Genomic DNA, 19,994 nt, shown 5'->3' on the forward strand with positions numbered 1-19,994 from the left:
GCTGTCACGTGACAGAGACCCCGCCCTGAGGCGGTGGGGACGTTGGGCGTCACTTCCGTCCAGGCCGGAACTCAAGATGGCTGCGCTCTTGTTGAGGTGACTTTAGCCTGGGGCTGGGAGTCGGTGTCCGCGGCCGTCGGGAGCCCTGCACTGCCCCTCACATCTTGCTGACGGCTGTTTGCCCCGTGCCTGGGCAGGGGAAGGCCCCACGGCTGTGCGTGCCGCGCGCTGTGGAATCCTAGGGCCCCTTCTCTTCCCCCAGCCGCTCCGGTACTCGGGGTCACTGGCCGGTTATCTCGTCCCTGCTCCCTACCGACGGGTCGCGCGGCTCTCGCCCCTTCCACTTCCCCCCACCTCCAGTACTTTTCCCCCAGATTGCTCTCGGGGCCACACCGAGAGCCAAGCTCCGAGAGAGTAAAGTTATGACTTCGAGGTCAGCGGATTATCCGCTAGGACTTCGAGGTCTTATTCAGGAATTGGGCTTCGGGGAGAGGGATCTTGGTGTACTTTGTCTTTGCTTAAAACTCCTGCAAACGCTGGTTGCTGGCAATGAGAGGACACTGTCTTGAGTTTCTAACGGGCCCTTGGCGGAGGGACAGGAGACCTGGATTCCTACCGCGCTGGCGATTAGCAATAGCGCCCATAGCGGTCACTCTGCTGCCCCACAGCAGCCCCGGGAATTCGGGGGGGGGGGGGGCGTGTGTGTGGTGTGGATGTCTCAGTTTTTCTATACGAGGTCATTCACTGTCTGGAGAAGTACCCTGGATTTTCTTCCATCCTGAGCTGTCCTCTTTCTAGGCTTCATTCTGTATTCAGAGCCTTTCTAGACCCAGCGACTTCAGTGACTTTAGACACTCCTGGTACAAATGCCAGCATAGTTTCGTGCCAAGCCTATTTTTGGAAACTATTTGATATGGAAAGTTAGTTTTAATGTTGAGATTTAATTCCTGATTTCCCCAAATGTCTTCTCATTTCTCTTTCCACTTCAGTCACCCAGTATAAAAATAGAGGGACTTTATTTAGTTTTTCTCTGTGAAAAAATGACTCCTCTCGGAGTTGATACCAGGAGTGGGTTATCTCAATCCATCATTTTTCTCCCTCTCATTTCCAAATGTATCTTTTTTTCCTAAGGCATACCAGGGCCAGTCTCTTCAGAACTGCAGTCTTTATTCCAGGTAGTTTTACCATAATTGACTGGTTTTGAATTCTTTGATATATTTTGGTAGATGTCAGGGACTTTTGGTAGAATTAACATTTAGCTTGAAATGATCATATTGGTCAGGATTATTGTTCATTGACTAGTGCTCTATGTTTTGTATACTCCCTAAACAGTTCACAGACTAGCCAGGAATGAATAACCTGCTGAGTAATGCAAGCTCCTTTGGCACTCAGTCAAGGAAAGACTTGCCAAAGCCAAGACGGAGATAGAGACCTAAGCTAAGAACAGCTAGACTTCTGTCAGATAAAGTTCATGCTACTTAAGCACAAAGTCACCGGGAGTCATTAACTATCTGCACATCGCTCATCATATAAAATGCTACATGTGAAACACCTCTAAAAATAAGGTTTAACTTTAAATATACACGACTGCTTTTTAAAATAAGCATATTCATTTAGAAACCACTTCTTTTGAGCCTCTCCTATGTGTCAGACATCGTAGATGTTACAGACAGAAAGCATTCCAGTCCTATCCTTGAAGAGCTCAGGCTAGGAGAGATAAGTAGATTAATTACCAGGCAACATAGTATGTGTCGATACAGAGATAGGAAGAAGTGGTGTAGAAGCCAGGCAGGTGCAAGTAAGGCTAAAGAAGCGGTGAAGTCGCCATCTAGGAGTTGTTGGGTTTTGAAGGAAGAGTTTATCAGAGTGAGGGAGGTTCCGCTCAAAGAACAGCACAAGTGAAGGCATGTGGTCCTAAGACGGCTTGCTCTGTCTGGGTGTATGTAGTATAATATTCGGTAGTATAATATAAGGGGCTGAAGGGAATTTGTGGGAGAATGGATCCAGAGAGTTGGTTTGGGCTGTGTTGAGAAAAGCCTTGTTTGGCTATCATAGGGACCTTATACTGCAAGCAACAGAACTGTTAAAAGACTTTGGGGCAGAAAAGCAATGAGGTCAGCTTTATTTTTCAGTAAGTTAGCTTTGGTAATATTGAATGATAGAGAAGAGAGTGATGCTAGGGAGATCAGTTCAGGAGCTCCTTTTCTAGCCCTTTTGTGAGAAATGAAAATGGTAAGGACTAAAACAATGAACTGAAGTTTCCCGGATAGCATTGATAGGATTGGGTGGTGCCTCGCATATATATGGGGGGGGTGAGAGAAAAGAAGAAATCAAGGGTGACTCCTGTTGTAGCTTGGGAGCAGGTTGGGTCCTAATAGCCATTAATGAGAACTTTTGTATATAAACGATTGCTCTTCATCCTGTCCTTCAAAGTTACACATCTATTTTAGTGTTGCTCTTACATCAGATATTTCTAAAACTTTTTGGCATACCATCAGATCAAGTTTAGAGATCATATAAGAGAAACTCATTATATTGTAGTCACATCTTGTTTTGGACCAAAAATGGTTTTATTTTTATTTATTTTTTTAAAGATTTTATTTATTTATTTGACAGAGAGAGACAGGCAGCGAGAGGGGGAGTACAAGCAGGGGGAGTGGGAGAGGAAGAAGCAGCCTCCCAGCAGAGGAGCCCGATGTGGGCTCGATCCCGGACCGCTGGGATCACGCCCTGAGCCTAAGGCAGACGCTTAACGACTGCGCCACCCAGGCGCCCCCAAAAATGGTTTTATTTAGTTTGATCACATAGACTTGGCTTTGAATAACTTTTGTTTTTCTCCAAAAGTCAAATCCATTTTCAGCAGATGAATGTTTTTATCACCACTGAGGGTTTTAAAAAGAACGTGATGTGAATTCTAAAGACCTTGGGGAGACCAATGAAATATTAGTAATATCTCATATGTATGGGCAATACTGCGGTTTGGAGAGTGCCTTCCTGTACATTTTCTTGTGTCATCCTCCCAGCAACCAGTCAGTGGGTCTTACCAATCCCATTTCATAAATGAAAAAGCTGCAGCTCAGTGATTCCATAAAGTTATACAACTTAGAACTAGAACTCTAGTCTGACTCTTACTTTGATGTTCTTTCTGCATGACTGTTGTTGCCCCAATCCAGAGAAGAGTTTCAGAAATGATTTGAGCAGTGATTACATTTTTGGGTATATGTTTATTGCATTTAGAAGGGAACAGTACTAACTAGAATGATACATTCTGGGTGTTAATTAAAAAGAAAATACTGTTACCTTTGAGCTATAACGTATAAAGTACAAGCCTTGGTGGAACTTTTCAGAGTTCCTGGTTTCACGTTAAAGGCAAGGATAGATACCTACTTTTGTCATATTTCAAATAAGGTTATGGAGTTTGTGCAGCTAGCTTCTGCGAGGGCCTTGTGGAAAGCTTACATTGGCATTTGTCTGGGAAACAATAGCACGAGACAGAGAGTGCTGTAGATTCCAACCCACATCTGCAAACTCTTGCCGGGTAGCTGGGTGACTGGACCTCGCCTGGTGTGAGGAATGCGTGCCCTGCAACTTCAGAACCACAATTACTTCAATTGATTGAAGACATTTGTTCCCACTTCTCCCTTCTGGGAGCCTTCCGTACACAATGTCGGTATTCACCTCTTGCCTCCAAAGCTGGAAAGAAGGAAGAGCTGAAGGAAGTGTTGATTGGATTATTTTGCCTTCAAATAGTGGGCGCTTCTACTGTCCTACGTAAAGCACAGGGATTTTGACCTCTTTATGCATCTAGTATCTGTGGTGTGAAGGACACCGTGAGCTTTTTTAGAAGATCATTGGATCTCAAGGAGATTTTATGTCCCCACAGTGCTTTACATGTAGTAGATCTACTGTAAACTTTTGTAGAATCAATGTATTTTTAATTTTAATCCCACTTAGGTAACTTTCTTAAATAATTTTGGAAAGATTTGATATAATGTGAATAAAGGGGCGTCGTGGTCGTGTTTTTCATAATACTGTGAACTCTGGATCAGTTAAATTCACTTTACATAGAATGCGTGGGCACGTCTTAGTTTTAGACTTGAAAAGCAGTTTTGGTACTAATGTGTACCTTTCAAAAATAGCAACTTTTTGGTAGAACACTTGTGTACCCTCCTCACGTAACTCTTCACTGGTCAGGGAAGTCTTTGCGTTCCCATGCTTTTTGCATGATTAGAGACTTTTTGACTTGAAGTTCATCCAGCTTGTCTGGAACTTGATGGCAGTTCCTAAAATGATAGCTTAGTATTTAGGACCTTCCTTCCACAAACCCCTTATTCTTCAACCTTCTTAATTCATCCATTTGCAGCAGTTATCTGAGGCATATTCTTATTCTTGTTCTTGTTCTTATTTACCCCTGTCCTTTAACACCTAACTAAAAAAAAAAAATCACATTCTATATTTCTCTCTTGAAAATTACCAACTCTGATTATTCTTTTATCTTGTATTATTCGTGTTTGGCTAAGACTTTATTTTGCATTTGTAGGTTATATATCTGATTATTCTCCAGTTATTTGAAGTTGTAGCTTTCCAACTAAAAAATAATCTCAAGGAAATTGATACTGTCCTTGTTTTCATCTTATTAGTTTTTCCCTCCACTCCTAAATCTAATACGGTACAAAAATAGAGACGTTGATAAACTGAGGTTGATCTCGTAATGTGTGTTGACTCTTTATTCTCTCTCTCTTTTTTTTTTAAAGATTTTGTTTTTAAGTAATCTCTACACCCAACATGGGGCTCAGGGGATACAACCCTGAGATTCAGGGTCGCAGATTCCACCCACTGAGCCAGCCAGGCACCCCCCCCCTCATTGACTCATTATTTTCTTATCTTGCAGACATGTTGGCCGTCATTGCCTCCGTGCCCACCTTAGTCCTTGGCTCTGTATCAGAAAGTAAGTTTCTAAATTTGTGGAGGTTATTATGACTTTTTTTCTCTCAGGGAGCAGCAGTGGGTCGTTGGTTTAGATTTTGGGGATACGTATGAAAGAAGGAAGTTGCAGAAGGTTGGCTGAAAATTTAGTGATTGTGGTCACTGTTTTTCTCATCTGGTAGTAGAAGGAAGGATAAAAATATTAAACTTTAAATTTGGGAAATATTTTATACTTTCAGAAAAGTTGGAAGAATAGTACAGTGGAGTTCTATATACATTTCACCTAGATTCATCAGTTGTTAACATTTTGCTGTGTTTAAGTAAACACAGTTTACTTTTTTATGTATTTTAGGTTGTGTCTTACAAAATCGTTACCTTTGTTGGTCAAACCTGGTCTAATATTGACAATTTAGTGTGGTCCAGACTGATGTATATTTAATTACTGTTAGTGTTTTCTCTGAGTTCTTTGAGATGAAGTTGCAGATACCACGACATTTTGCTTCTTCAAGAGCAAGAACACTATCTTATATAACAGTATAATTATACAAACACAATTACTGAATTCAGGAAATTTAAAATTGATGTACTCTTATCCAGCATAGAGATCGTTTTCAGATTTTCCATTTGTCCCATAGAATGTATTTTAGAGAAATACAGTCCTCCTGTTCCCCATCCAGGAGCTAATTAGGCTCGTACATTGTATTTACTTGTCATGTTTCTTTAGTGTCCTTTACTCTGGAACTGCTTCTTAGCCTTCCTTTGTCTTTTATGACACTGACAGTTTTTTTTTTTTTTTTAAAGATTTTATTTATTTATTCGACAGAGATAGAGACAGCCAGCGAGAGAGGGAACACAGGCAGGGGGAGTGGGAGAGGAAGAAGCAGGCTCATAGCAGAGGAGCCTGATGTGGGGCTCAATCCCAGAACGCCGGGATCACGCCCTGAGCCGAAGGCAGACGCTTAACCGCTGTGCCACCCAGGCGCCCCGACACTGACATTTTTGAAGAATACAGGCCAGTTATTTTGTAGAATGTCTCTCACGTTGGGTTTGTCTTACCGTTTCCTATAATTAGAGTCAGGTTACCTGTTTTTGGCAGGAGTATTACTCAAGTGATGTATATTCTCTGTTACATTCACTTCAGGGGGCGTGTGATCATTTGAATAAGGGAATGTCTGCTAGGTATTTTTCCACTATGAAGTTACTGGGTTTTTTTTTTTCTTTCTGTAATTAATAAGTAATCTATGGGTAGGTTATATTTTCTTGAGTGGGATGGGATCGTGTTTAATATGGATACGTAATAAATGAAATTGTTGAACGCAGCTGTTCAACACTTGGCTTCAACCCAACCCTGTGACAAGGGAAACCAAGAAACTGTTCAGAGGTACTGAGCTGATCTAGTTCTTGATTTTTGAGAACCTGAAAGGGAGTCTTGACAAAACAGATGAGAGCAGGTGGTTGTGTATGAGACAGCACCCGTGGCCTGGGGAAAGGGTGATGCATTTATTTAAATGGTTTTGAAATATTGCCCTTGCTCTGCTGTGCAGCATGAAAGAAGTTGAGCTTCTGTTGCAGGACCTGTGTGTTGGGGGATTGGAAAGAAGAGTTCTCCTCTGATACGACTTCACTGGGTGATTGGGGTTATTAATAACTGAGTCAGACTTGGCATAGAGACAAGGGGAGTGGACGAACATGTTTTCCTTATGCAGTGGGCTCATCCAGCCCAGCTTAGAGCTTAGCTTTTTTAATTTACCTTTTTGTTATGTAAAAACTTAAGCCAAGTTTACTTTTAATCATTTTAAAGCCTTCTGGTTTTATTTCAGTGCTGTTCCTTTGGGAACCACAGCCAAGGAAGAGATGGAGAGGTTCTGGAGTAAGAACACTGATTTAAACCGTCCTCTGTCTCCCCATATCACTATCTACAGGTAAGGTCTCTGGAACCAGGGAGTTTAGAAGTAATAGGTGAAGGTTCTGGAGGTTGGACCATTGCCTCCCTGTTTATTTCCCTCAAGCCTTTTTTGTAAGAAGAAGACTGTTTTCTGTCTTCTGGCCTTATAGGGTAATTTATCCTGCAGAACTATGATTATGGAAAATGCTGGTGGGTCAAAATGTAATTCCCATTAATTGAAAAACATTGTTTTGAAACGATTTCAAATCTACATAAATGTTATAAAAACAATACACTGAATTCCTGTATAGCTTTATGCACGTTCCCACTTTGTTAACATGTCCAGAGATGATGTTCCGTCAGTCCTGTAACGCTGCTGTAACAACTCAGCACAAGCTTTGCGGCTCAAAACAACACACTTCCTGTCGTACAGTTCCATAGGTCGGAAGTCTGACACAGGTCTCAGTGGGTTAAAATTAAGGCATTGGGAGGGCTGCATTCCATTCTGGAGGCTCAAGGGAAGAACCTGTTTCCTTGCCTCTTCTAGCTTCTAGAGGCTACTCTGAGTTCCTGGGCTTGTGGCTTCCTTCCTCCATCTTCAAAACCAGCAATGATGGGTGACGTTCTTCTCCCTCCCACCATGTCAACCCTGCTTCCATTGTCACATTTCTTCTCGATTCCTTCCTTCTGCCAGCCTCTCCCACTTTTAAGGACCTTGGTGATTATGCTGGGTTCATCCAGATAATCCAGGACAGTCTCCTTAGTTTAAGGTGAGCTTATTAGCAAACTTAATTTCATTTGCAACTTTAAATTTCCCTTTGCCATTTAGGTAAAATACAGGTTCCAGGGAATAGAGTGTGGACATCTTCAGGGAGGTCATTACTCTACCTACCATAAACCCTTAATACTTGAGTGCATGTTTTTTACATTCAAGGGCACTCTAGGGTGGCTTGGTTGATTAAACATCCGATTTTGGATCAGGTCCTGATCTCAGTCAGGGTCGTGAGATTGAGCCCGGCGTCAGGATTCTCTCTCACCCTCTCCGTCTCCCCCTGCCCCTCCCTGCCCTCTCCCTCTCTAAAACAAAACAAAACAAAATTCAAGGATACTCTATAGTACAAACCATCACAATCAGAAAATTAACTTTGGGGGCGCCTGGGTGGCTCAGTCGTTAAGTGTCTGCCTTCGGCTCAGTTCATGATCCCGGGGTCCTGGGATCGAGACCCACATCAGGCTCCCTGCTCAGCGGGGGAGCCTGCTTCTCCCTCTCCCACTCCCTGTGCTTGTGTTCCCTCTCTCGCTGTGTCTCTCTCTATCAAATAAATAAATAAAATCTTAAAAAAAAAATTAACTTTGACTCAGTGTCACCATCTAATCCTCAGATCCCATTCAAATGTTGTCAGTTGTCCTAATACTGTCCTTTACAGGTCCAGGATCCAACCCAGGATTGTGTACTGCATTTAGTGTCCGTTTAACTCTTTGATCTCCTTCAGTGTGGAACAGTTTTTTAGTCTTTCCTTATCTTTCATGACGTTAACATTTTTAGATTGTTCCTGTTTGGGTTTGCCTGACGTTTTCTTGTGATTTATGCATTTTTGGCAGGGATAGCTCTTAGTGGTCCTGTGTTCTTCTCAGTGCCTGGGGGAGGGGGAGCTACATGTGATCATGATTTATCCCATTGCTGGCGATGTTGACTTTTATCATTAGTTAAAATGTGTCTGCTTAGGTTTCTCCATCTGTAAAGTTAATGAATAAAGATATTGTGTTTATTGTTAATTATTTTGTGGTGAGACTCCTGCCCCCCCCATCTGTTCATGATACTTACTATCAACATTCATTAGTTATTACTAGGAGTCACTTACTACAATGATGGTTGCCAGATTGTATTTTTTCTAATTCCATCATACCCTCTAGATTTATTTATAAATAAATTAATAAATAAATAGGCTAAAGTTTGCTTTCTTTATCAGTCTCAAGGATTGCTAAAAGGAAAAACTCATTTCTCCTCTACTCTTGTGACACCACCTAAAGGAAAAACAGCACTGTTTTTTTTTCTGTTTTCAGTACTTCTTCTTTTTTTTTTTTTTTAAAAGGTTTTATTTATTTATTTGACAGAGAGACAGCCAGTGAGAGAGGGAACACAAGCAGGGGGCGTGGGAGAGGAAGAAGCAGGCTCCCAGCGGAGGAGCCTGATGTGGGGCTCGATCCCAGAACGCCGGGATCACGCCCTGAGCCGAAGGCAGACACTTAACGACTGTGCCACCCAGGCTCCCCTGTTTTCAGTACTTCTGACATCAAATGTGTGGAGGTTTTTCCCACACGAGCCAGTTTTCCAACCCTCTGGATACCAGTTGGGTGTCCAATAATTCATTTATGACACTTATCTGGAGTTAGTGCAGACCCCACAGGTTAGGGGCTCAGTCCCACAAGACTGCCCCCCACGCCAGATGCCAGTTTGCAAGTCCTGTGCTTTTGACTGACCAGCTATAAATCAAGAGTTCTTTCTATCCCCTTCTCAGGTTCAATAATTTGCTAGAGTTGCTCACAGAACTTAGAAACATTTACTTACATTTACTAGTTCATTAAAAGGGATATGACAGCTGATAGCTGATTGACATGTGTGGATGTACTTACCAACGTGGAAACTCTGAATCCTTCACTTTTGGGATTTTTATGGAGGCTTCATCAGGTAGGCATGATCAATTATTGACGCAATCTCTAGCCCCTCTTCCCTCCCTGGAAAGAAAGGGGGTGGACTGGAAAGCTCCAAGGTTCTAATCATGGCTCAGTGTTTCTGGTAACTAGCCCCCATCCAGAGTCACCTCATTAGAACAGAGGACACTCTTACCACCCAGGAAATTCCAAGGGATTTAGGAACTGTGTGTCAGGAATCAGGGTCAAAGACCAAATATTAGAACAAAAGATGTTCCTAGCACTCCCATCACTAAGATTATAAGGGTTTTAGGAACTCAGTGTCAGGAACCAGGAACGGAGACAATGTATATCCATATTTCTTATTATTTCATAGTTCCTATTTTCCCCAAAGGTTAACTCTCCCTTTATTTTGATGTCTGAATTGTCCCACACTCAGCCAGTGGGAGTTCTTCAAGAACGCTCCTGTGCAATCAAGATCTGGGTGCTAAATGTGCTCATTGCTGCCAGGCTGTCATGGCTTCTAGGCCTTTGCAGTAGGTAGAACTGGGATGTATATGTCTGCAAACACAGAGGCACATGTATGTACGCGAGTATACACTTGTACATAGCTGCGTCTGTAGCTGCTTATCTGGTGTTCTCAGAAGTAACATTGATAGCTGCCGTGCTGGTGTTGGCAAAGCAGAACCCCTCACGAGCTGCTCCTTGGGCTCCACTACTCTCTTTACTTGGGTTCTTGCCAGAGAGGCTGGCCATTTTTTAACCACCTCCACAAATACCACAACGCTTCAGATTTTTTCCAAGCCGGATTCCAGAAATAATTCTGATTGCAGAAATTGGACATTCTACTAAAACAGAAGGATCCTAATAAGTGGTCTTAATCCTGCAACTTTATGGTAAACTTTTCTTAAGAGAGAAAACATTTGGGGGGGATTATAATGGTGAAAAACTTATTATTATGTTATTCTTAATGTATATTTAAAGCTCAGGTCATGATCCCAGGGTCCTGGAATTGAGTCCCATGTTGGGCTCCCTGCTCAATGAGGAGCCTACTTCTCCATCTGCCACCCGCCTGACTCTCTAGCTTTCTCCCTCTCAAATAAACAAAATCTTTTAAAAAATAAATAAATAAAGCCCTGGGCTTTTTTCTTGGGTCACATAATGAATGATAGTAAGCTGGTGGGCTTGAGTCTTTCACTACCTTGTTTGCTGTTGGAGTTAATGAAACTCTTGACACGCTTGTAGGGGGGAAAAGCATCATGGAACACAGGGCAGTTTCCGAGATGATATGTCCAGGAAAGATGGCTGATTTATGTTTTATGGCATCATATTTTCTATTACTAACTTCTAGAGCTGTTTGGAGGAGGCATGAAAATAAAGTTAAATTAGCACCATATGAAATACTCTTTCATCTTAATAAGTTGAGTCAGTTTATCAAAGCAAGAGTGTATCAGGGTTTAAGTTATCAGGAAAACAAGAGTCATTGAAAAGGATGTTAGAAAACTTTTTTAAGGGGTGCCTGGGTGGCTCAGTCGGTTAAACATCTGCCTTCGGCTCAGGTCATGGTCCCAGGGTCCTGGGATCAAGCCCCAGTCGGGCTCCGGAGCAGGGAGCCTGCCTCTCTCTCTCCCTCTGCCACTTCTCCTGGTTGTGTGCTCCTCTCTCTTTAAAATAAATAAGATCTTAAAAAAAAGAAAAAAATAGAAAAAACTTTTTTAAAGTTAGAGTTGAAGGGTCTGTAAAATTTAATTTCATCATCAACCTTACTGGTTTTCAGAGTGCTCCGGGGCTTTGGGTATTCCACTAAGCCTCTGTGGGTAATCGTGTGGGGGCTGGCCAACGTTCAGAGGAAACTGTAGGCCCCTGGCCCTGGGTAACCAAAGCAGCTTTGCCTTGATCTGTGTTAAATATTGCGTTTTTGCGTTTCAAGAAGGGTGCTGCTCACACACACACGAAGTTAAAAGCCACCATTGTACCTACTGAGTGAATATCTCTGCAGTATCTTCATGTGGTTGTCTGCCTGTGCTTGTATACCTGTAGTATACAAGGAACTCACTGCCCCCCTTTTCCCTTTGGAACTTCTCTTACCATCAGAAAGACGCTTCCTTTATTGAAGTTGTTGCCTCTTATATCTTCTAGCCAGTGGCTCTAGTTTTACCTTGAATGATATAAAATAAATCTAAGCACACTGGTTCTCTGACTTCTGTTTATTGATTTTGAATATTTTTTCATGTATTTATTGGCCATTTGCATATCTTCTTTGGAGAAAGGAATATTCCAGTCCTGTGCTCATTTTTTAATTGGGTTGTCTTTTTACTCCTTTTTCACATTTTTTATTGTAGTGAAAAATGCTTAGTGAAAACTTGCCATTTTAACCATTTTTAAGTGCACAGTTCAGTGGCATTAAACATATTCACCTTGTACAAACCATCACCACTATCCATCTCCAGAATCCTTTTATATTCTTAAACTGAAACTCTCTGCTCATTAAACAATAATTCCCTTTCTCCTCTGCTCCCAGCCCCAGCCCCTAACCGTTCAATGTTCTCTCTCTATAAATTTGACTACTCTGGGTCCTCATAAGGTGGAATCATACAACGCTTGTCCTTTTGTGCCTGGCTTGTTTTACTCGGCACGTTGTCTTCAGGGGCTCGTCCATATTGTAGACTGTCAGAATTCCACTCCTTCCTAAGGCGGAATGAAGCCTCTGTTGTAGGCGCACGTTACAGTTTGCTTATGCATTCATCCGCCCATGGACATTGGTGTTGCTTCCGCCTTTCGGCTCTTGTGAATAACGCCGCAGGGAGAATCAGTGTACAGGTACCTCTTTGAGTCCTGCTTTCAGTTCTTTTGGGGATCTATCCAGAAGTGGAACGGAACTGCTGGATCATATGGTAATTCTTCGTTTAATTTTTTGAGGAACCCGCCATACTGTTTTCCAAAGGAGCTGCGCTGTTTTACGGTCCCACCAACAGTGCACAGGGTCCCAGTGTCTCTCCCTCCTCATCAGCACTTGTTATTTGTTGTTTTTGTTTGTTTGTTTTTAATAACAGCCATCCTAAGGGTGTGACGAGGTATCGCATTATAGTTTTGATTTGCATCTCCCTAATGATTGGTGATACTGAGCATCTTCTCATACACTACCTGGCCATTTGTACATCTTCCTTGGAGAAAAGCATTTTACGTCGTCGATGGCTTTATTTGCCACATGGTTGTTAAATCACTTGCTGAAATTCATATATCCTATGTCTCTAGCTTTTCCTTGATTAACATTCCAGTGACAGTCAAAAAGGAAATAAAATTAATACATTTCAAATCAGTGTATTTGTTGATTGCTCACAGTGTGCTTGATACTCTTCTAGGAATTGGAAATACAGAGATGAATAAGATCTAATCTGTGTTCAAAGGGATCTCGTTATGTCCCGAAAAAATTTTTTCCTGAGGGAAAATTTTAGTGGCTCTTAGTGATTATCTTTTCTATAAGTGAATTAAGAAAATCTTGATTTTCTGTACCAGACTCCTACGTAATGTTCAAACAGGAAATAGTGGGAATGATTTGCCTTTGCTCTGTGATGTCTAGGCCTCAGCTAGAAAACACAAAGGCTGGGGCTGAATTAATCTGAAGATCCACTTACTCACATGACCTGGGTTGATTCTGGCTGTTGGGGGCACCATCCTTTTCTCCCTGCCTGAGCCTTGCTACCTGAGCTCTCTGTATGGGCTATTTGGGCTTCCTCACAGCCGAAGAGAGTGTGATTTGGAAGTCATGCGGTGTCAGTTCTGCTACAGTCTCTTTTTTGAGGCCATCAATCATCAAGTTCTGCCCAGGTTCAAGGGGCTCAATGCTTACGTGCCCGATAAGGAGTGACAAGACTCTGGAAGGTCATGCGGGACTGGAAATAGTACAGTGGGTGTCTGGGAAATAAAATCTCCTTTACCTACTCAGCACTCAGCTGACCCAGGCTGTGGTTGTAACCATTTTTGAAAATTAGGGTCACGTTTGATTCCAGCAGTTTCTTGTCTCACCCCCATTTTCCACTTCAGTATTTCTAAATATCCAGAGCCTCGCGCACGCTTCCTCTGGTAGCTCTTCCAGTCATGGGATTTCATTCGCTGGCCACGAGCCCTAAGTCCATTTGGAATGCTAAGCAATGTCTTAACAATTTCCCCGCCTCTGTTTTTTTCAGTTCTCTCAAATCAATATTTGTTCTGTCTTTTTCAGTCTGATAATCATTCTCTTTGACAAATAAAATAGTTGAGCAATCGGCTTTGTACTCTGTCATCTATTAACATAAAATTGTCCATCCCGGTTAGGAGGCTTTCTTTCCCTGAATACAATTTTAAAAGCCCCTTTTTGTTGTCCTTGACATTTTTGCAAGCCTCAGCTCATTCTGGGTTTTAGTCTCCTGATTTATCTAACCAAATTATGTCATTGTTCTCTGCTTGTCCTTTGTTATGTGGCTCTTCTTCCGCCTTTTATATTTATCCTGTTAAGTCTGAGTTAAGCAGAGTGGTGTCTAGCCAGTTTTTTTGGTTTCTTTGGCCATTACTCCTTTCTTACTGTGACCATTTTCATTACATAGTTAGAATTTCTTTTTGAGATTTTTTTCAGCCTACTTGAGTAGCTTGCCTTTAGAATGCTGAAAGTATGGTCTGATTGTGCTCAGCATTTCCTATGTAAGCTGACTTTCCAGGATGAATATTAACTTTATCCAGAGACTCCTGTTCTTTCCATTTCACTAACCAGTCCTCTGGAGCATGAGAACTAGGTCCAGAATATAGCAGTGTTAGTTGTCCTTCTACGGAAATGCTCTGGCAAATCAGTGATTCAGAACATGATTTAGAAAGGGTTTGATGACAAAGTATTTCGAAACAACTGTGGATTAAGAAACATTTACTAAATCCAGGAAAATTGGATTTAAAAATTTGGGATAGTAGTTTATTAGGGAATAAATGGTATGCTCAGTGTGAATATTTATGGGCACATAAGAAAGAGTTCAAGGGTGACTATATTCTGTGAAACTAGATCGAGAAAACTCACTTCGTTTTCCTTTTACTTCAGTCTTGTGACTGGCACAAGGAAGGACCTAGGTGGTTGTATTCTAGTGATTATTTTCTAACTAGATGCAACTTTAATTGGTGTCTGACTAACGTTGTTTCTTCTTATGAAAGGAGGAGTTTGAGTTGTGATTGATTCCTTCTGGTAAAAGGGATGTTCTCCTGAAGTAAATCAGTTTTCCTATAAAACAGTGCCTATTTCCAAAGTGGTTTATATTGTCTTTGCCAAAATGGAGTCTCTGGGGATGGCTGGGGCTCAGTCGTTAAACGTGTGTCTTCGGCCCAGGGCGTGATCTCAGGGTCCTGGATCGAGCCCCACATCGGGCTCCCTGCTCTGCTGGGAGCCTGCTTCTTCCTCTCCCACTCCCCCTGCTTGTGTTCCCTCTCTCGCTGGCTGGCTAGCTCTCTGTCAAATAAATAAATAAAATCTTTTAAAAAAACAAAACCAGGGGCGCCTGGGTGGCTCAGTTGTTAAGCATCTGCCTTTGTCTCAGGGCATGATCCCAGTGTTCTGGGATCGAGCCCCACATCAGGCTCCTCCACTGGGAGCCTGCTTCTTCCTCTCCCACTCCCCCTGCTTGTGTTCCCTCTCTCGCTGGCTGTCTCTGTCAAATAAATAAATAAATAAAATCTTTAAAAACAAAAACAAAAACAAAATGGAGTCTCCATTGTGATGTCATATTTTTCTTTTTTTAATTGCCTTCGTGTATTTCTTTGCAGTTGGTCTCTTCCCATGGCGATGTCCATTTGCCACCGTGGTACTGGTGTGGCCTTGAGTGCAGGTATGTACATGTGAATTTATGCACTTGTGCGCGCGCACACACACGCGTGCACACACATACACACACACGCACTTTGAAGAACTTTGCTGTTTCTGTGCCTCTTAGCACTGCCTTTTCTACAAATCAGCAACTTGATTTAGAGAAAGTGATGAGTCCTTTTAAGCTTACTGTTCATTCATTCCTTTAACAATTCATTCTGAGTTTCCAGTGTGCTCACATTCTTTTCTTAGCCAGTTTTTTTTTAAGGTTTTTTTTTTTTTTTTTAATTTAAGCAATCTCTACCCCCGTGTGGGTCTTGAACTCACAACTCTGAGATTAAGAGTTGCATGCTCTTCTGACTGAGCCAGCCAGGTGCCCCTACTTCGCCAGTTTTTAAATCATCCCTAGCACAGCCTGACATTATATGTATTGAAATTACAGAGAGCAGAGATAGAAATGTCATAGAGATGGGCTGGCCAACTAAACATTGACCAAACACAGTCCAAGATTAGTCATCGACCTTATTCTTCCAGAAATTCAGTTTTAGCACCCATTCTTTATCACCTAGAATTGATCGGAGCCAAAAAGATTAAGTCAGTCTCTAATCTTACAAAATCTTGGTTTACAGCCCAGGATGTCTGTTTATTTACTTATGCAGTATGAATTGTATGCTGGTCGTGGATAGTGCATCCATTTCAGGTAGTAAAGTTTATTACAGGTAGGAAGTATGCAGATTATCATCAGGATTTGGGGTCTGATGCATCTTTCCACAATAGGGAGATACTTTACAACAGGATCAGCTGTATTTAAAAATTTTTCCCTGGCTTATCATGGAAACATGGACATATTTCTGTTTTCTCTAATATTCTTCAGGGCCCTGCTGGGCTCCTGTAGACTATGTTTTACTGAAGTCATCAGCAGGACTGGTGGCTCAAGTGGAGGAACCCTGTATGTAGGGAGCTGCTGCTGAGACACTGGCAGAAATGATTTAACAACACATCTTTGCCATTTGAAATCAGATTTGTTTTATTGATAATCAAGTAGGGATAGGAATTCCTATCTAAGACCTGATGTTATCATTCCTATATTATCATTCCTTTGGTTGGTAAAGGAATGATGGAATCCAGGTATAAGGATGATGGCTTTTGCTTGGGAATCTGTATATAGTTTCTGGGGGGGGGGGTTGTGTGTTTTTTTTTTAAAGATTTTATTTATTTATTTGACAGAGAGAGACAGTGAGAGAGGGAACACAAGCAAGGGGAGTGGGAGAGGGAGAAGCAGGCCTCCCGCCAAGCAGGGAGCCTGATGTGGGGGTCGATCCCAGGACCCTGGGATCATGACCTGAGCCGAAGGCAGATGCTTAATGGTTGAGCCACCCAGGCACCCCTAGTTTCTGGTTTTTAACCCACTTGGAATGAAATAATATGATACGTTTCAAGATTAGGCTCTTCTAGCTGTAAATTCATAGTTACTGTATATCTGCTTACTTAGAATCTTATAATTGTTAGATTGATACTTTATGCTTAGTTTGGTGGTATCGATGAGCAAATTTAATCCTAAAAATCATTGGAAGAACAAGACTAGTTTTATTAGGCTTTAGATTCCCCCCCCCTTTTTTTTTTAAGATTTTATTATTTATTTGAGGGAGAGAGAATGGAGCAGGGGGAGAGGGAGAGGGAGAAGCCGACTCCCCATTGAGCAGGGAGCCCAACATGGGGCTCGATCCTGGGACTCCTGGATTGTGACCTGAGCTGAAGGCAGATGTTTAATGGACTGAGCCACCCAAGCACCCCTAGATACCTTTTTTATGTCCGTGTATTTATTACCACTGAATGAGAAGGGGGATATTGACTCTTTCATAGACTATAATGACAAAAAAGTATTAGTTTACCAAACATAGCTAAAGTAAATATATTTTTTTTCACAAAGATACTTAATAATCATTTATATTTTCTATCTTTACCCCTTGAATGACCTTGTATTCATCAGCATTTATTCAGTTTTTCCCTAATCTTGGCCCCTAATCCTGTGATGGAACATAGTGGCTGTTGTTTACATATGGTAGTAGTTCTCATGTTTCCCTCGAATGCTGAAGGTCCATTCAGAACTGGAAGGGAACTGGTTTTTGCTAGATGGATGACATAGGCAACTTAGCTCTCTGAACTTGGTTTATTCCTTATAAAATGAGCGTGTTAATAATGCCTATACCAGAATTGATGGAATTTCAAGAAAGTATACTTTGGATATTGACTTATGAAAATAGGGATGAGAAGCACGATAAATTGAATGGCAACGGTCTCTTAGAAGATGATGTGCACTGGACTGAATGGTGAGAAGAATTGGATCATTTGGCCTGAAATGAAGTCAGTCCCGGCAACTGTGATCTTTGTATTCTTGTGGCTCTCCTCCAGTCTTTTTCACATAACAGCAAGAAAAACAAAAATCTTATGAAAATAAGTGGAATCATGTCACACTTAGAATCACCCTTTTACTGTATTTGCCTTTGCACTTAGATTAAAACTTAAGTCTCCCCCATGCCAGAAAGTGCTCTGCCTGATCCGGCCTCCTCAAGCTCGTCTCTGCCTCCCCTGCTTCCTGTGCTCTGCCGCCCTGGTCTTTGAGTTCCTTTGAATGAGCAAAACTCTTTCTCCCCTCAGAGCCATTGCGTGTTCTGTTCCCTTAATCTGAAATGTCTGCCCCTACCCTGTGCTGTGCTGGGTTAGTTCCTTTTTATCCTTCAGATCGGAACAGAATTGTCCACTTAAACAGTACCTTGCTCCCTACCATTTCCGAGGAAGGAGTTTGTGGTTCTAGTTCTTTTGTTAGTTTCTGTCTCACGGCCCTGCTCCTTCGTAGTTCTTATTGCACTGGTTGTTTCTGTAGAGCTTGTGGTATGTGTTTATTATTATTTTGTTTATAAATCCGTCTCTTTTACGAAACTGCAAACTCTTCAGAGAGTGGGGACTGCGTCTGTCTTTGTTACTGTTCATACCCTCTAGTGAGCACTGAGTAGGTGCTTGGGTCTCTGTTTACAAAGTGAATATGCCCATCCAAATCATTTTGCTCGTGGTGGTCATTTCAGAGCTGTTCATTCTTCCTGCCTTCTAATTAGTTTCCTGCTATGCATTAGAAATTAGATAGTGATAGTAATAGCCTCTACTCTCAAGGGTAGAGGAGTCTAAGGAGTAAGACAAATAAATATTTATAATGCGTTATGGTAACTTTTTTTAAAGATTTATTTATTTATTTTAGAGAGAGAGAATGAGAGAGAGAGAGAAAGAGCGTGCAGTGGGGAAGGGCAGAGGGAGAAGGATAGGGAATCTTAAGCAGACTTTGTGCTGAGCATGGAGCCCAACGTGGGGCTTGGCGTGGGGCTTGATCCCACGACCCTGAGATCACGACCTGAGCCGAAATCAAGAGTTGGACACCCAACAAAGTGCACCACGCAGGCGCCCCTTTGATAACATTTGAATAGAGATACGGGATCCCTGAGGAGAGGACATCTCTGAAGGAGTTGGAGAGCTTGCCGGAAGGATGAGTAGGAGCGTTCCTGAAGAGGAGGTCGGGGACGCATTCAGCAGGGAAACCACCGTATGCAGAGGCCTCGGCGTTGGGAAGCGTTCAGTCCCTGGATAGTGGTGACGGGGTCTGATTGTTTGAGAGTAGTGTTTATGGGAAAAGTGGCAGAAGGTAAGGCTGGAAAGTGTGCCGAACATTAAAGGACTTTGCCCCCCAGAGAAGTTGGAACTTGATCCTGTAGACCGTTGGAAGTCATAAAAGGTTCCTGTTCTTGGGGTTCCTGGCTGGCTAAGTTGGTAGAGCACATGACTCTTGATCCTGGGGTCATGGGTTCAAGCCCCACATTGGGCATAGAGCTTACATTCAATTAAAAAAAAAAAATTCCTCTTCTTATATGTTCCAGTAATAGGACAAAATGCCAGGACAAATCCATGATAAGGTATTTATCCAGACTGCAGCCAATATATAAATTCTACAAAGCATGTTGAACTAAAAAGTTTGATGACGCTAGTTTGACTTTAAAATAGAGTCTAGTGAAAAAGAACTTTATAGGGGTGCCTGCGTTGCTCAGTTGGTTAAACATCCAACACTTGATTTCAGCTCAAGTCACCATCTTAGGGTTGTGAGATCCAGCCCCGCATCAGGCTCCATGCTGGGTGTGGAGCCTGCTTAAAACTCTCTATCTCTGCCCCTCCTCCCCCTCTAAAAAAGAAAAAAAAAGAAAAAGAACTTTACAAACAGTCCTTTAAAACGTGGAAAGAGATGGCTAGGGGCGCCTGGGTGGCACAGCGGTTAGGCATCTGCCTTCAGCTCAGGGCGTGATCCCGGCGTTGTGGGATCGAGTCCCACATCAGGCTCCTCTGCTATGAGCCTGCTTCTTCCTCTCCCACTCCCCCTGCTTGTATTCCCTCTCTCGCTGGCTGTCTCTCTCTGTCGAATAAATAAATAAAATCTTTAAAAAAAAAAAAAAAGAGATGGCTAGTAACCCTCTTCCATTACTTAGGGCTGTAGGGATTAAAATACTCATGATTGGGGCGCCTGGGTGGCACAGCGGTTAAGCGTCTGCCTTCGGCTCAGGGCGTGATCCCGGCGTTATGGGATCGAGCCCCACATCAGGCTCCTCCGCTATGAGCCTGCTTCTTCCTCTCCCACTCCCCCTGCTTGTGTTCCCTCTCTCACTGGCTGTCTCTATC

At 42.3% G+C, this 19,994-nt stretch overlaps 1 protein-coding gene across 1 annotated transcript in view; it reads left to right on the plus strand.

Annotated features, from left to right (window-relative positions):
• The window catches only part of SDHC (succinate dehydrogenase complex subunit C), a 33,331-nt gene continuing 13,337 nt past the window's right edge, over window positions 1-19,994 (plus strand). The window contains exons 1-4 of the mRNA XM_008700642.2: window positions 1-96; window positions 4,892-4,948; window positions 6,747-6,848; window positions 15,242-15,303. Of these exons, the coding sequence (XP_008698864.1) occupies window positions 77-96; window positions 4,892-4,948; window positions 6,747-6,848; window positions 15,242-15,303 (241 nt within the window). The 5' untranslated portion in view covers window positions 1-76. The remainder of the gene's footprint in view (window positions 97-4,891; window positions 4,949-6,746; window positions 6,849-15,241; window positions 15,304-19,994) is intronic.

Source organism: Ursus maritimus, unplaced genomic scaffold (assembly GCF_017311325.1).
Source record: "Ursus maritimus isolate PB19 unplaced genomic scaffold, ASM1731132v1 scaffold_2, whole genome shotgun sequence".
In the NCBI taxonomy this organism is placed as follows: domain Eukaryota; kingdom Metazoa; phylum Chordata; class Mammalia; order Carnivora; family Ursidae; genus Ursus; species Ursus maritimus.